Below are 18,595 nucleotides of genomic sequence, written 5' to 3' on the forward strand. Positions count from 1 at the left end.
ACTGCAAAAACATAAACATGGGTCTTGTTTTTAAGTTAAAAAAATAATTACACATTGGGCTACTTAGAGTAACATTCAGGTGCAAAAAAAGTATGCACCTATAAAATTAACCACAATCCTGATATGTGTCCCACTTTTGGTGAAACAAGTAGATTAGTAAATTACATGGTGCATAAAATGTGACCACCACTCAAACCACAATGCTGGACTCTGGCACTTGAACAACTTTTGCAACATAAATAAAATTAGAGGAAACGAATCTTCGAATACCACTTTTAAGAGGCTTTGGCAATTTGTAAAAGACAAGAGCACCAATGGCGCTGTGGCTCTTGTGCTTTTTGGTGACAGTGAAAGTTGAATGTGCAACAGGTGAAATCATTCGAATATATGCGACATATCACATACATTCAATGGGTAGGCCCTACATCGGTTGGTAGCTATCTCATTTGCATAGCATACAATGATACATCAATCACATTGTTTGATAAGAGTAATATGTTAAACATGCAGAGTGATGTCACTACAAATTGGGACTAAAATAGTAGGCCTATCCCAAGGGAAAATGTTGACTGTACCTGCCAAGTTTCATGTCCATATAAGAGTTTTTACTAATTTGACCTCAAATGACCCCTGGATGACCTCAGGTGACCTTGAAATGACCCTACAAAATTGGGCTCCAAATGTTGACTGTACCCACCAATTTTAAAAGAGACCAATTTTTTACATAAAAAACATGTTTTAGACTTTTTTGAAAAAAATGCTTCCTTCATCCTAAAAAGCTGGTTCTAAATGTTCAGTTTACCATACTTTTGTACACGAGAAACATTCTTCAAAGTTTTATTTTGGCCTAATAACATGGCCTACATGACTGAAATTAATATATATAATGCGCAATATAAAAACAATGATTCATCACATTTTTGACCCCCCCCCCCTTTGGGTATGTGGGAGGGGCCACATGGCATGGGGGGGGTGGGAAATACTAATGCGCATGAAGAACACATTGTTTGATAAGAGTAATATGTTAAACATGCAGAGTGATGTCACTACAAATTGGGACTAAAATAGTAGGCCTATCCCAAGGGAAAATGTTGACTGTACCTACCAAGTTTCATGTCCATATAAGAGTTTTTACTAATTTTACCTCAAATGACCTCTGGATGACCTCAGGTGACCTTGAAATGACCCTCCAAAAATTAGGCTCTAAATGTTGACTGTACCCACCAATTTCAAAAGAGACCATTTTTGACATAAAAACATGTTTTAGACTTTTTTGAACAAATGCTTCCTTCATCCTAAAAAGGTGGTTTTAAATGTTCAGTTTCCCATACTTTTGTACACGAGAGACATTCTTCAAAGTTTTATTTTGGCCTAATAACATGGCCTACATGGCTGAAATTTATATATATAATGCGCAATATAAAAACAATGATTCATCTAATTTTTGATAACCCCTTCGGGTATGTGGGAGGGGGACCACATGATGGGGAGGGGGTACTAATATGCATGAAGAATACATTGTATGATAAGAGTAATTTGTAAAATTCGGTATGTTAAATATACAGAGTGATGTCACTACAACTTGGGACTAAAATAGTAGGCCTATCCCAAGGGAAAATGTTGACTGTACCTACCAAGTTTCATGCCCATATAAGAAATTTTACTAATTTGACCTCAAATGACTCCTGGATGACCTCAGGTGACCTTGAAATTACCCTCCAAAATTGGGCTCTAAATGTTGCCTGTACCCACCAAATTTTATGCCCATACAACAGTTTTTACTAATTTGACCTCATACCCCTGGTGATCCCGAAATGACCTTCCAAAACTTGGACTCCAAATGTTGACTATATACCCATCAAGTTTCATGCCCATCCGACAGTTTTTACTAATTTGACCTCAGATGACCTCTGGTGACCCCGAAATGACTTTTCCAAAATTTGGCTATAAATGTTGACTGCACCTACCAAGTTTCATGCCCATATGACAGTTTTTACTAATTTGACCTCAGATGACCCCTGGTGACCCCAAAATGACCTTCCAAAAATTTGACTCCAATGTTGACTGTATCCACCAAGTTTCACGCCCATCCAATAGTTTTTATTATATCCTTCATTAATATATTCTCGTTCATTAATTGGTTAAACGAGTATCATGTGACCAAAAATAGTTTTGCTATTTTGCAAAGCAGTTAAAAAGCTAACTCAAAGTGCTATTTCCCGGGATATATTTTTTGCTATACTCCCTCTGAGCGCCAGTATGACCTCATAGCGCGTCAGAGTTCCTAGCGGTCGGTGCAACTCGCCACATACGCGGGATATCGCTACCGGTTCATGGGGTATTAATGTGTAGCAAGTCGTGTTGTCTTGCGAAGTACACAAGCAGCAGCACAGTGCCACAGAAGTGCAGCTAAAATACGGCAGTTTAATGACATAATCTGAGTTACATCAGGAACAATATCTTAATATTGACGGCGAAATAACAGAGAACATGGTTACTCGTTTCACGCGGTATTGTAGAGGTTAAAACATTACAACGGTAAGCTTTATAGCCACTCAATTGTGTGCGTGCTTTGTGCATGTAGGCCTACGTGTATTCAATCAAAACAAAGCACGACAAGCCTAGCCTAGCCTTGATTATGCTAGGGCTTAGCCTACATTTATGCCTAGGCCTATGTCTATGATAAAGGCCTTTCTATTATTTAACCAATTAATGAACAAAGAATATATTAATGAAGGATATAAAACAAATATTTACTGCTCTAAATTAGGGATCTGGTGGAATCTATTGGTCCCGAGGTGAACTGGAGACCGTGAGCCTACTATTTCCCTCGACCTGGCGGTCTCGGGAAATAGTAGGCTCACGGTCTCCAGTTCACCTCGGGGACCAATAGATTCCACCAGATCCCTCATGAGCAGTAAATATTTGTATACTAACTTGACCTGAGATGACCTCTAGTGACGCCGAAAATACCTTCCCAAAATTTGGCTATAAATGTTGACTGTAGGCCTACCCACCAAGTTTAAAGACCAAATGACAGTTTTACTAATTTGACCTCAGATGACCCCTGGTGACCCCGAAATGACCTTCCAAAATTTGACTCCAAATGTTGACTCTGGGGACTCTACCTACCAAGTTTATGGCCCATAGGCCTACGACAGTTGTTACTAATTTCCGAAAGCAGCCATCGGGTCAAATAATTGATCTTTGTAACTTTTTTCTGATTAGAAAGTGATTTCCTGCTGTCATTGATCCCTTGCCATTCCTTTTGATTTCTCTCAAAATTTAGCTCATGTTTAATATTGCACAAGAAACTTTGCAACCAATGATTTCTGAAACCACTAATTTCAGTCACATTTGAATTCAATAATTATTATGTACATTATTTATGTTCATTATCTAACATTATTTGAACTTTTCTATTACTGCCACCCCCCCCCCTTATGACTTTATGAATTGTTCATTCATAACTAGCTGTGACGACCTTGAGAGTTGAGACCATCCAATCAGAACAGATCAGAATCTATCAATACGCCGAAAGGTCATGACCTCCTGGTTGTAAACAAGCAAGCTGCAGTCTAAAATCATGGCGAGATTGGGTCCATCGACGTATTAACATCGATCAAATAAACCGTGGTCTTGAATTTCTTAAGGCGGCCTGGCCTAAAAACCATGTTATTTTTCAGAAGAAAACATATCAATCTTTGATATTCTAAAGTATAAAATTGTTGTGCAAAGTGGAACATCATTTATTTAGACTGTTTTTGCTATGTAAAAATACGAAAATTATTCAATTTTATGAAGAGAGGTAAAATAAAATCTCATTGAAAATATAATTTTCCTCAGAATCATGTCCACAATATGATTAAATTGACTGTTTTTAACTATATTCTAACAAAACTACAAAGAGTGTGATGAAATGCGAACATTTTGCATGACTACATGACTTTCGGTCCCGCTTTTCGGTCCGTGTTTTGCACAAAATGGAGTTCACAAAAATAAGTGCACTTGCGCAAGGAAAAATAGTCCACTAGGAAATTCATTTACCCGATTCATTAGTTCAGATTTATTCAAGATTCAGACATGTTCTTGGCCATTTTTTGGCATTCCTCAACTATTTCTTTATTTAAATTGTAAAAAAATAGTTAAGAAAAGTTATGAAATCGTAAATAACTTCTGAATCTGAACTGAATCCTAAGAAATTAACCTCCGTTGGTTTCCGTCACTTTCGCGCATCTTAAATTACACAGACCAAAATAATCTCTAGCACACACGGGGTACCACAAAACAACTCGTTCATCGTGGCTTTTTTAGCAAAAAATCATCTTTTATCGACAGTATTTGAAATCCACCTGGAGTGGAATCGATTAAAAAATAAATAAGCAACATTTAGAAACAAATTTCAAGACATCATATCACTCAGACAAACATCCTTAGCATAAAAACCAACACCCAATTAGCTCTCTAATGCTTTCTATGACGTAGGCCCAGTAGCTCCGCTCAGAGCCAAAAATGGGAAAAAATTAACACATTGCAAAATAACCTTGTCACCTCTAGATGACCTTTGACTTCACCTTTTTTTTGGCAAAGGGTTGACATTTTCTAGTCTAGGGTTAACATTTTTTTCACACACAGATATTGGAGCTCATTTTATAGTCCCCTTTCAAAAAACTCAAATCCAACAACTAACAAAACAATGAAAATCCACGGATGGGAAATTATAAATATGGCAGCCATGGTATACCATACAACTGTTGTACATCTATACAGCCTGTTTCTTGAAATTAGAAATATGGCAGCCATGGTATACCATACAACTGTTGTACATCTATACAGCCTGTTTCTTGAAATTAGAAATATGGCAGCCATGGTATACCATACAACTGTTGTACATCTATACAGCCTGCTTCTTGAAATTAGAAATATGGCAGCCATGGTATACCATAGAACTGTTGTACATCTATACAGCCTGCTTTTTGAAATTAGAAATATGGCAGCCATGGTATACCATACAACTGTTGTACATCTATACAGCCTGCTTCTTGAAATTAGAAATATGGCAGCCATGGTATACCATAGAACTGTTGTACATCTATACAGCCTGCTTCTTATTCTCTTGCCTTGTATGAAGGAACTGCCATTAGCTGAAATAAATATTTGATGGACTGAAAACAGTCACAGCAATATTGCCTCTATAGACATCAGCATATCACCATGACCGACATACATTTTGGAATTTTTATGATGGGGTTTGGTTTCCCAGTTGATTTCTTTCTTGTAATTATCTTCTATTGGTAGTCAAACTGCTTGCATCTCACAAGAATATGATTAAATACATTTATGTAAGGTGCTCACATAAAACACTTACTATTTTTGAGGATGTTAGTACACTGCTTCATCTTGAATTGCTCCCCTTGTAATAAAATGGATGTGGTAGGGATAAAACGTAAGGGATGATACCAACCTAAATATCTGAAAACTGACAAAACTATATCACTGTTGTAGACAAGGCTGTTGTAGACAAAGCTGTAAACAAAGCAATTTTACTGACTGTCGACAAACATGGACTAATTGTCAACAAAGACTTGTCATTAAAAATATTAGAGATAAGCTTAAGCTCACCATTATTTACCATGAAATAACTTCTAGGTATAAAAAATGTTATACTTCAGCACAAGATGACCATGATAGTGGATTAATAACTTCCTTTTGTAATGGTAAGTTACTGATTTGATTTATGTGTAGTTGACAGTAATATTTTGATGTAAATAAATGATGCATAACATGGTCTCTGACCTTTGACCTCCGATGACCTTTAAAACCACCCTTTAGCATTGTACGCCATATCCGAAATATTGGATCGCTGGGTTGAAGCGCGGTGAAACACATAGCTGGACAGACAGACACACACAGCTCATTATTTTATCAGTATGGACTTGTCTTCTAATAATTACAGGGTGCATCAAAAAAAGTGCAATCGAGCAAAGAATCAATATTTATGCAAGTACCAAGTTGAACTTTCCCATTGTTGAAAGTTTCATAAATGTCACACTCAATATCATCTTCTGTGAAAAAAATTAAGTGAATCGCAACTACGGTTTAATTTTTACGAGTACATTAACTGCGATACCCAATTTTATTATTTGTCCTCAAGGCACCATAATAAAATTTTGGATTTATAAAGCGCCTTTCTCCAGACCTTAGAGGAATCAAAGCGCTGTAATTTCGCTACAATGGTGAATCATCACAATCAGATCGCATCAACTAGGTTGCTGCCGAACGGCGCACAGTCCCCACGCACACCTATTCGCACTTAGATTGTAACATCCACCAATTATCTGTGCAGCTCCCCAAATTCTATTGGGTGAAGGAAGTTTTTGATAACCAAACAACTAATCACTGATTTTTGCGATACAGGAGGAAACCGGAGATCCCGGAGAAAACCTGCGAGAGCGAGCATGGAATCGGGATAAATCAAGTGCACATGAGTCCTTGGGAATTACCGCTGCGCTAACTCGCCCTCCCAGTAGTTGGAATGAGAGCAAACAATGCACAATAAAGACACCAGCTCTGAAACTGGCTTTAACTTAAATTAAGGTTGATTTTTGCATTCTCTTAATTCCTATTTTCGGTTCAAACAAACTTTCTAACATTAACTTTCCTTCATATCTCATCCAACTCAAGTTATTTTTATTCCCATTATGTCCAACTTACTGGATATTTTGTAATTCACTCAATTTAAAGGTAAATATCAAAATAACAACAAATGAATTTTAGTTGTCTCTTGGACGAACATTAACATTGGATATCGCCATAAAATGTGTCATAAACACATAACAGTAAATGCTAATTCCTTGATTTTTTCACACAAGGTCACTAATGGATATATCATTTCTGTACTGCACTCTTTTTGACTCACCCTGTATTACATCTAATAGATTTCCAGGATAACAGATGGTGTATACACACTTCAATGAGGTACTATGCATCTCCACTGTATGATGTGAAATATATTGGTCTCAAACTCACAAATAATATGCACTATGAAACATAATGTTTCATAATTCATTTAAATTGTGGATTTTTCTTTTCTCTCATACATGTACATTGTACTCTAGAGGGTAATTGATTTCAGTTCAAATGCAATCCTGCAAATCAACCACAATCCTGCAAATCATGTTGATGTTGCCATATTTGGCAGAGTAAAACAATCTAGGCCAGGTCCTCTCAACTGGTGCCTGAAATGTCGGTTGTTTTTTTGTCTGTTTGGTTTTGTTTGTCTGCTATGTGCACAGTGATTTTCATCACTTCCAGTTTACTTTTGTACTGTTTTCCTGACACTTCTGTGGGCTCTGGAATTGGCAATTTTTGGTCATTGAACTTTGCCTGTTTTTGTGCCAACATTGGTTGTTTGGGTTTATCGTGTCTGCAGTGTGTTTGCAGATTTGTCAATTCTGTTGGCTTTAGAACTGGAAATTTTTGGCTACCAAACTTTACCTACTTCTAATGCCTACATTTGCTGTTTTTGCCCCCAAAGATACCGCCTAGTCTGTACTTAACTTGTTTCCCCATGTCAAGTTGGTTTACCTTGCTCTTTATCTTTCCAGTTTTTTAGCTTTGAAAAAAATGAAAAAAAAAAAAAGCAAAAAGTAAGCATTTATCAGGGACAATTCCCTGCTGAAATACAATCATATTTGTTGAACTTCATATTCCACATCCAAAATGGAATATTGAGAGAATTACAATATTAATAGAAAATATTACACACCACACCTGATAAATGATCTCAACCTTTAAAATATATTGCTAGCTGTCCTACAAAACATTCCCCTCCCTTCCTAATACACTTCACAAATGTCAAAGATCTCATAACCAATAACACTACTAGTTTAAGAAAATGACAGATCAATTGAATATTGCACTGCTCAAAAGAGGAGGTCTACCCTGCACCTTTCATATATTTCCACCGTAGGGCTGTTGTCATCATGAGACAGCTTAATTTCAAATTACATTTTCAATCAAAAATTCTGATCTTGCTGTTTTGTAGTCTTCTGTGAACATGTGTGAAATGTTGCCGGTAGTGTCTTCATAACCAGGCATGGATCAATGAACATTTCTATGTTGAGTGCTGCTTAATATACAAAACCTGAAATAACATTGTCAGATAACACATGGTATAGCACATTTTCTGCAGGGATGTGCAATAATTTACACCAATGATTATGATGCCCTCTAGTTTATCCTGCAGGATTCCCTCAATGAACATGACTAAATAAATTTGGTTGTAATTATGACTTGATTCTACTAGAATTTAGAGATTCTACAGACCCACAGAAGATATCTTACCCATCCCAGAATCCTCTGCAACATGACACAACACCTCATTACATCAAATGACACTCCAATTACAGTGTACACGTTCCCTTTGTTTTCATGTTTTGAGACACAGAAAACAGGACAATCTCGGGTAAAATGGGACAATTGGCAAGTATGCAATTTTAATGAATTCAAGTGAGGGTCAGAAAATGAAGTGAGGGCGGGTGACGAGAAACTCAAAATCAACTTTCATCAGCCAAATACACAAACATTGGGATGTGGGCTATCAAAGGGGGCAAGGTCAAGGAACAAACCAAAAAATACATTAGGTCCTATCAATATTAACTACTTCACCCCTGACCCCTCCCTACCTCTGACCCCTCCCTGCCATAACAAAACCGGAAGCGAGTCTACTGACATGTATATATATCGTCCAGACTTTTTTTTAAATTGGAGAGGAGGCCCTTATTATTTGTTATTTTATTTTTTTACCATTCATTTAGTGTGTAAAATTGCATTTGCAAAATCTTTGTCAACACATCGTAATGGGGAGGCCCCTAATAATTTTGTTATTTCCCCAAAGCCATATTTATGATAACTAAAGAACTTCCTCGGATATCTTTTCATTACAACAATTTTTGAAACAAAGTAAAGGAACAAATAAGGAAAATAACAAAAATATTTGAAAATCTCCAAAATTCGGTGGAGGGTGGGGACAATATAGGCCCTATAGATATTATTTATTTCACTTGGTCTTTTTTTTTTATAAGAGCATTGGAGAAATGTAATCAACATATTTATCCCCTCCCTCCCTAACGAAACCAATTTCATTCATAGGACTTCATTAACCTTTTGGTTTGTTCCTTTAAAATTCAGCTGCTTATACTTGTTCATTCTTACTGTAATCTATGGGCATGATAAAACAGCTCATCCATGATGTCAAGTTTGTCTAACTTTTAGTTTGTCTAAGTACAGATATCTGTGGTCTAAGCTGACCTTATTTTAAGGTCAACTTGTAGACTCTAACCAAGCCATAGCATCACCATGTATTAATGGTCATTGCTTTCAGGCCTACATGTATAACCAGTTTATACATGTACATTGTTTAAATTTATGTTGCACCATAATTTTCATGATAGATCAGAGTTACCCCAGGAGAGTTGCCATCAAATCCAACAGATTTTGACATCTTGTCATCACTAATAAGGTACCAATTCAATAGCTTAGGCACAAAAAACCCTCATCTCAGTACATGAAGGTAGTTAATATGTCCTCAAAAGTAAATTCATAATTACTTTTCCTATTTTGATTGACCCATACATCCTATACATGTGTTTAGCCATAGGCTATATCAATTTACTAGCAGCTTGTACAAGTCCTCAAAAGTTTTCATTGGTTTTTCTTCAGGCCTCCAGACTGATCTCTACCAACGGTTTTAGTTGTGTCCATTGCGACTCATAAACAATAAAATTTATTTGGGGGGGGCTGATTTTGAAAAAGTGGGCTTTTTTTTTCAAAATTGGGACCTTTTTGGACTAGGGGGCGGAATTTGAAAAGGTGGACTTTTTTCCCAAAATTTGGACCTTTTTTGACCAAAAGGCATAAAAAACCTAACTTTTTCGCTCGGTACGCTCGCAAATGGGACTTTTTTTTGTCTTTTGGAATTGGTTAAAGAGCAGCAATTATAATATAACAGATATCATATAGGCCTATATCATGAAATAACAAAAGCAAAGTCAAGAAGGGTATCATTGTGATTATAAAATAACAAATGAGGTCAAGAAAGGTGTGATATTGATGTTCACCCCATCAACAGCAGGAAAGTGCCGATTATAGGAATGGTCTGTACACTACTCACCCAAATTGAAGTTCCATAAATGTCCAACTTTTTATACTCTCTATGTCAACCAAAGCTGCCTCACACAGTATTTCCTTATACAACTATGGGTTGCAGACTATTCCTGACCTGAGTATTTCCAAACTGATCCCTGTGTGGAAATCCCTACCATCACTTCATATCAACAAAAGACTTGTCATTTTAATCTCAAGTAAACTGGAAAGTCACCAACCCTTCACTGAGATAACTGGCAACAGGGACTGCTTGATAACATGTCCTTTTTTAAAACACCATGTTTTGTAAAAACTTCTCAGCTAGTTTTCTCGATGTATTTCCCAGTGGTACGATGGGGTGTCGGTCAAACCCAGTATTGCCAGATGTTGATTTTACTGTTTTAGGCTTCAAAAGTGGCAAGTCAGTCACAGTAAACACTATTTCCGCATAGGTCCAAGTAACACTGACAGAACCATACTAACTTTTTAACTGTACCAACTTGAAATATTGAATCAATTCAAAGTTACTCAGTTGAAGAGATTTGATATCTGATTATTCAACCAACCCAGCACATATGTTCCAATTTCATATGCATAGACCTGTCCCTGAGTCCCCCCAAAGACAACACTGTTCCACACCAAGTGTTCTGCACTCATTCCAGGAAAAGTAGTCACTTTGATCACATATCCTGCTAAGAAATATATGTGTATGCATTTTCCTTCACAGCCTCCTGTCTTCACAACTTCATGTTGCATACTACTAGTACTCATGTAGTATTACTACATGTATAGACCATAAAAAGAACGGTGTATGCTGCATAGAAGTCTGTTTTGTTGTTGTCAAAGTAAGCACTTACTAAATAGCGCCCAACTGGACTACATATCTGCAACTGTTGGCAATTAGGTGTACTAATCACACAGGCGTAACCGGGAAGTTGTATAAGACCAAAACTGTTTAACAGGAAAAGGGCTGCAATTTACTAACATACAAACACCTCTGTGGATATGTCATTGTTTCTCTAGCCTTGATTATTAAGTTGTGTATTCAATTCCAAAGGGATATTATTTCTTTATTTTCAAAACAAATCTCTGATGTAAATCAAGGCGGTTCTCGAACATCCAGTCTCGTCTGCTTTCGCAACAGCCTATTATGCGAAGTGTTATTGGCAGTATGGAAAAAGCACATGATTAATTATAATTTTCTTGAACTCTTACATGATCATCAATGACTATATATTAAAAAAGCCGTCTCGGAAACAGTATTGTGTTAAAAAAATAAGGTTACCAATTTTGTTACAAGAAGATTGCCCCTATCCCTACTAATTAAAAGAAATTTGAAAAAAAATAACCTCACCCTATCCCTTACTAGGTTGAGAACCTCTAGCCCTGTTCACCTGAGAGCAATAATCAAAACTTCAATCAAAAATATGACCTCAGATGACCTCCTGTAACATGAAATGACCTTCAAATCATGTGCCACAACACCATAACATGAAAAACAAAATACTGCACCGATGCCCAAAGTTTGGTTGCAAAAGGATTTGAACTGTTCACCTGAGTGCATTTAATTAATCAATCCTGAAGTAATACTTGAACCAATTTTTAATACACATCCACACATCCAAACAGACGTACATCCATCCAGACAGGAAAAGTGATTACATAATTACCATATTTGATCTAATTAGTGCTTAAGTTATCTGATGGGGGCTTAACAATTACCAAATTTTGAAAGTCAACTAGAAATTGTTCATGCAAAACAATGGAATTTAAGAATAATCATCACTGATCATGATACATAAAACAAAATTGCAGGAATTCATGTCTGACTATTGTTGAAAAAGGGTTGGGGGCAGACACAACTCAGAAAAGTTCACGGGGGGTACTAGTTCTTAAGGTCTTAACCCTGGAATTACAGAAACTTCCAAGCCTAAATTGTTGGTCTAATGTATATTAACCCTACTGCCCTCAGTATTACAAAACATGTTTATATTTTTTTATCTGGCCTAACAAAAATAACTGGTTTTAAAAAGAAGGTTCAATAGATCAGTGTCACCACATCAACTTCACAATAAACCTAGCCACAAAACTGAAACTGGACAACCTGATATAGCCAATATTATATTATTAGTGCTAGCTAATAATGCAGCTAACACCTTCAGGTGAGCTTTCAATGTTATGATAATGCCATTCATCTCTGCACAGCTCTTTTTGCTATTCTCCCACATTTCCTGATCATATATTTATTAAATCAATAATATGGATGACCTTTATCAGTTTCACAGTGATGCATACAATACCCTCAACTGCCTAGTGGCAAATTTCTATCTTTATCAGTCTACAGTAATTGAATATTTTCCCCTTCTTCAATTGAGAAATTGTCTACTTTCGTAACCTCACTTAGTAGTTCCAATTCATCCTCGGCAAACTATCATGTAAAAAGGAAAAGTGTTTGTAATTTTATCATGAGAGTAAGAAAATTGCCTGAAATCCTGCACATAACATTTATGAAGAGAGAGCTGCATGTCTTATCCCTTCATCTGATATGAGCTCAATTTCCCCAATACCTGTGATGTATCTCATCCATGTACTCAAATGAACAGCAACTCATCAGTGCCACTTGCTCCTTTTCCTAACTCACTCCCCTTTTTCTTTTCTCTCATGTACATTTTTGGCTTGTGGTGACCTCCTGCCATCCCACACCATTTTGGTTTTCCTACAACCATGGCCAAAATGTGTTGGGACACTTATGGAAAACGTACACTATACAAATGTAGTATGACCTTATTTCCGTTATTATTAACGTGATAAAGTGGAGGTTTCTTTGGTGTCAAGCCTAAACACTTTCCTAACACTCCAACCCTCCCCTTCCCCACCAATCAATGTTGGGTGCCACAAGGCTCGTGTGACCAAACAAGTCAATTCAACATTGATCGGGGAGTGGGGGCTTATTTACATTACCCTATCAAACCGTCCCAACACTTATGGCCAGCATTGTCTCTAAGGTACAAAAATTCAAATTTTAAAATGTGTGTTTTGGCCCATATCTCCACAACCATAGCTTGGATTTTCATCAAATTTTACATGAAAACGGAGAAACTATTTATCTTTTCACTTATATAAAAATTATTGCATTTTCCTCATGTGATTTAGGGATACGGTCACGTTTTATACATAATATCATGTATTTTACAGTGCGTTCTGAACATTATTAGCCTATGCCAACTACGTATTTTATGTAAAATGACGCTTTTATTTTGAAAGAGTAGTGATTTAATCGCCAGAAATACATGATATTTGTTGACAGGAATTGATTGAAGTCTTTTAAAAGAGTGATTTTGGGAAAAAATACTTAAAATTTAAAAAAAAAGCTAATTTTTAGAAAAAAACAACAACAAACTTTAATCATTTTCATCGTTTGCATCAAAAAGCGTATGTGGTATTTACAACGCAGTATATCGTGTAGATATAATCATAGTCGGCAGGAGTAGGCTTAAATTACATTTTATGACTGAAATTTATTAAAGCGCTTTCAAAGAAACTTATAGTAAGTATAGAAAGTAAAATATAGGTAGACATACAGAAAAAAAGAAGGACAGACATTGGCAAAAATTAATAGAACGACGAATATAATATGATGAAGGATATTGTAAAATAATAACAAAAAAAAAAGAAAAAGGAAATCTAAATAAATTCAGGGCTCGAACCCGTGTCCACTCGCCTGTGGCAGATGCCGTATCCATTGCGCCACAGAGCTGTGTAACTTCAACAGACTTAAACTATAATATAATGCTATTCAACATGCATGTATATAAATATCGCTCTACACACGATATACAGTCCAAAAAAATACATTTTTTCACGGCATTTGTTTCATTAACTGAATATTTATCATATAGCAGGTGTTGGCTGACATTGTGCTCCACATTTAGTTTTTGTCCGGGATAAATGACTACGGGACAAAATCGGACGGTATACACGTCTTTAAAGAGTAAAGAATTTTAATATAATATTACTTTCTTTTTCTTTTTACAAACGTGTATATCGCTCGCTTTTATCCCAAAATCATTTTACCCCTTCCCAAAACTGAAATATATGTGGAGCACAAATGTCAGCCAACACCTGCTATATGATAAATATTCAGTTAATGAAACAAATGCCGTAAAAGTGCGATTTGTTTGACTGTTTATCGTCCGTAGAGCGTATATTTATATACATGCATCTTGTATAGCATTATATTACAGTTTAAGCCTGTTAAAGTAATACAGCTCTGTGGTGCAATGGATACGCATCTGCCACAGGCACAGTGGACACGGGTTCGAGCCCCTGAATTTATTTATATATCTTTTTCTTTTCTTTTTGTTATTATTTTACAATATCCTTCATCATATTATATTCGCTGCTCTATTAATTTTGCCAATGTCCGCCCTTCTTTTTTTTTCTGTATTTGTTGCTTCATTTGTGGTAGATCATGTAAATTGGGAAAACAAGTGTGCATGGGTTCGATTCCTTTATTTGTTTTTTGATCACGAGATGTTGTGATAACTTTTATTTTCTTCTATAGCTGTAATGTAACATTTTAATTGGTGGAAACAATAATTTTCCATTTTAAAACCCAAGTTTTTGACAGTTAAAGTTTACTTTTTGAGTTATAAGCAAAAAACTGAAATTAGATGATTTTTTTCAACTTTTCAAATACAACCATGGCCAAAATGTGTTGGGACACTTATGGAAAACGTACACTATAGTATGACCTTATTTCCGTTATTATTAACGTGATAAAGTGGAGGTTTCTTTGGTGTCAAGCCTAAACACTTTCCTAACACCCCAACCCTCCCCTTCCCCACCAATCAATGTTGGGTGCCACAAGGCTCGTGTGACCAAAAAGTCGAATTCAACATTGATCGGGAGTGGGGGCTTATTTACATTACCCTATCAAACCGTCCCAACACTTATGGCCAGCATTGTAGGTGGCATGGTAATAGAGCTGCTATACATTGGTTCACCTCAAGTTTGGTAGTGAGGTAGGTGCTTATTTCTCGAATCACACACGTAATGTTCATCGCATAGAGCTTGCACACACAAGTACAAGGGTGGTTTGTTGGCACGCTTGCAGCGCAAATGCGAAAAGCTTTGACGTCACTATCAAACTTGAACCAAAGAATAGTCACCCCCATTCATATTTTCCTTCCGTTGTAAATGTCCTATTCACTATTCATCCTTATTTATTTTAAACTAAAGTTTTATATTATAGATATTCCTGTAACTTATATAATTTTTTATAATAAAATTTTAAAAAAAACAATTTGCACTACAAAATAAAATAAAAAAACAACAATTTGCACTTGTTGGTTTTTTTATTTTGTGACATATCACAAAGACATAGTGAAATCATCTCCATTCCTGCAACCTTTCCTTGAATCGTTTTAACACCACTGTTCCATGATACCTGCACCTTGCCGAGTCTCCTGTGGATAACTTTCACATCCATCTTTAAATTCTGTGAAGTCCTTCACATTTGAGGATCAGCTGGCTCAAACTGAATCCAATTGCATCTAGGTAGTATGATTACCTGACATGGTGTAGTGTAACGTCCCTGCGGTATACTTCACTTCATTGTGTCACAGGGCAGTGCTGCTTTGGTGTATGCACTCAAACTTTCACCACAAGGTCGTCAATGATCGTGGTTCCAATCTTGGCAGGACCCAGTGACTGGGAAATGGCGCAAGACACTTCAAATTCAATGATTTTATGGATGATGGCTGGGCGGTCCATGATGGTAAGCCTTTCCTTACATAGGACAGTTCCCTGGACTTCTGGGACTCGGAACCAGTGTTCTTATCAACTAAACTATCAAGGAAGTTTTTATCAAGTGAACTAACAAGGAAGTTATCAGTTTTGTATGGGGAAAAAGTAGGTTGTTTATAATAAACAAGACTATCAAAGGAAGTTACCACTTTTGTTTGGGAAAAACAGTTTCAAGTAAACAAGATTAGTGGCATTAAAAACTGGGTTTGATTTTGAAATTTGGAAGACACTAAAATGTTCTCCTGAATGAGTACTAAGCAGGCCTAGGGGTAATAATTGGTTGTGAACCAAAAGAAATTAGAAGCTACTTCCAGCAAGAATTGCAAACATGCCTTTGAAAACCTACCTTGATTATCCTATCCCCTTCCTGCACACCAGCTCTTTGGGCAGCCCCATCTATAAAGAACAAAAATAGAGTGATTATTCAGTCGTGTAATAATTGGCTATAGCTGCACACAGCAGATCATGTTCTATGCTCTTAATGTTACAACTAGATATGACCAGATACAATCAAAACACCATCTTTTCTCAGCAGAAGCAGTTAAGTTTTTTTAACATTCCCTTTTCATCGACGATCAATTATTCTGATACCTAAAGAGGCAATTTAGGTTAAATGGCATATATAGAGCACTCAAAAGCTTGAAAAGCTAGATCTTGTGGCCCATTATCCATAAAACCAGTGTTTGGATTTGACAATGTTGCTTGCAAATTTCTCTTAATATTTGAGCTATTTGTTGATTTTCGTTTAGGCATACTGTATGCTATTGACTGCTACATTGAAAATTCTTTTCATTGTGTTAAAATTCTTAGAGTCTACTTTTCAATGTTCAATCAAGCATGTGATGTGAACTTGGTGATTAGGACTTCCGTGAACCTTCTTTCTTCACCCTGCCTGTCCTTGCCTGACTGGCATACATAGTGTCAGATTAGTGTCACATGCTTTATCTGAGGGTTTTAGTGCAACGGGACAATATGTTGGGGTGGTATGACTGCCCCCACCCTGGTAGTCTCTTCAATCTGGATCAACCTTTTAATCTCAACTCTAATCCTAACTCTAAACCCAACTCTAAGATATAACTGTTAAGGTGGTATATGAGGCATTTTCTGGAAACTAGAAAATGGTATGAGCATGGTTTAAACAGATGAAACGAGTAGGGCAAGTAACATTGAACAGTATGCCTTTTGTTTGAAGCAAATCGGACATAAGGTTTTTTAAATATTTCAATATATATTTTCTTTGTATCGTATTGTTTTTATCAAAAATCAATGTAGTTAATGACTTAATATAACTGAAAAGGCTCATTAATATGTAATTTTGCCAATATTTTGCTAAAAATCAATGCATAAATGTACAGGGAACTTTTATTTTGCATACTTTTGCCTTGAAACTTGGTCAAAGTGTTTCTAATATGTTCTAGTGAAGCAACCCTCTAATTTGCATATTTGTATAATTAATGAGCTAATTTGCACAAATGCTAATTAATTATGCAAATTAGGGCAGCTAGCTGATTAATTATGCATAAATTATCTGGAAGTCATCAGGAACACTTTGACCAAGTTTGAAGCCAATATTCTATTAAATCAAAATGTTATGAACATTCATACATTGTTTTTTGCAATATATTGGTACAAATTACAATTAAGGCCCATGAAAGTCAATTCCGAGTTTATCGTCCCTTTTTTTCCCGGGTTGGTGAGGTGACTTTTTCATTTTTAATTTTTCATTATTTCATCAGATTTCATTATTGACCTAAAGTGCGTGTTGATTTAAAGCCACACTTATACATGTTATCTATAAACATGTTTTTATATGGGTAGGGACTAGAAAAGTTAGAAAAGAGCCTGGTTTTGCTTCCAAGTTATAAATTTATATGTTTTACAAACAAAAATATATGTTTCCAATTGCTAAAACTGGCACTGATACTTTGAAAATAATGAATTATTTTGGCATTTTTGAAAATTTGACGCGGGTGTTTTTGGTGTCCAAAAAGTGACGCGGGTGGGGGACGATAAACTCGGAATCGACTTTCACGCACCTAATGTTCACTTTCAAGTCATATTAGCTCATAAAACTATATTGATTATTGATAAAAACAATACAATACAAAGAAATTTAAAATGTTTGTATATGAAAACCGTATGTCTGATTAGCTTCAAATAAAAGGCATGTTGATCAGTGTTCTTTGCCCTACTCACTTAATCTGTTTAAAACCTGAACAGAGCAGTTCCATAATGCCTCAAATACCACCTTAAGGTTAAATACAACTGATTTTCAAGGCTTGATTCCAGAGGGGCGTAAGTTAATAATGGAAACAGCCATGCAGAAAAGAATGAACTCACACGTACAATAGTGTATCAATCTGAACTTGGGCCACGGACAAACCGCGGCTCGTGAGTCATCCTATATGTTGCAGGGATAGGGAAGGGCGGGGAAGGGCAACCATGATAGGACCATATGGGCTGATGGGGGGGGGGGGATTGTGGGCAGCCGTTTTCGGCCATTTTACTTTGGATTTTGTAAATTTTCAAATTTTGAAATTATCCTGGATGATATCTGTCGTGAAATAAATCAATGCTTCTATATGCTATAATAGGCCTAGTATGCCTATTTATACCCTGATTATGCAATATATAGGCCTAC

The 18,595-nt window shown here is 36.2% G+C and overlaps 1 protein-coding gene across 1 annotated transcript in view; it reads right to left on the minus strand.

Annotated features, from left to right (window-relative positions):
* The window catches only part of LOC140170036 (uncharacterized), a 239,238-nt gene that overhangs the window by 159,528 nt on the left and 61,115 nt on the right, over positions 1-18,595 (minus strand). The window contains 1 exon segment of the mRNA XM_072193351.1: positions 16,301-16,350. Coding sequence (XP_072049452.1) covers positions 16,301-16,350 — 50 coding nt within the window.

This window comes from Amphiura filiformis, chromosome 14 (genome assembly GCF_039555335.1).
Source record: "Amphiura filiformis chromosome 14, Afil_fr2py, whole genome shotgun sequence".
NCBI lineage: Eukaryota > Metazoa > Echinodermata > Ophiuroidea > Amphilepidida > Amphiuridae > Amphiura > Amphiura filiformis.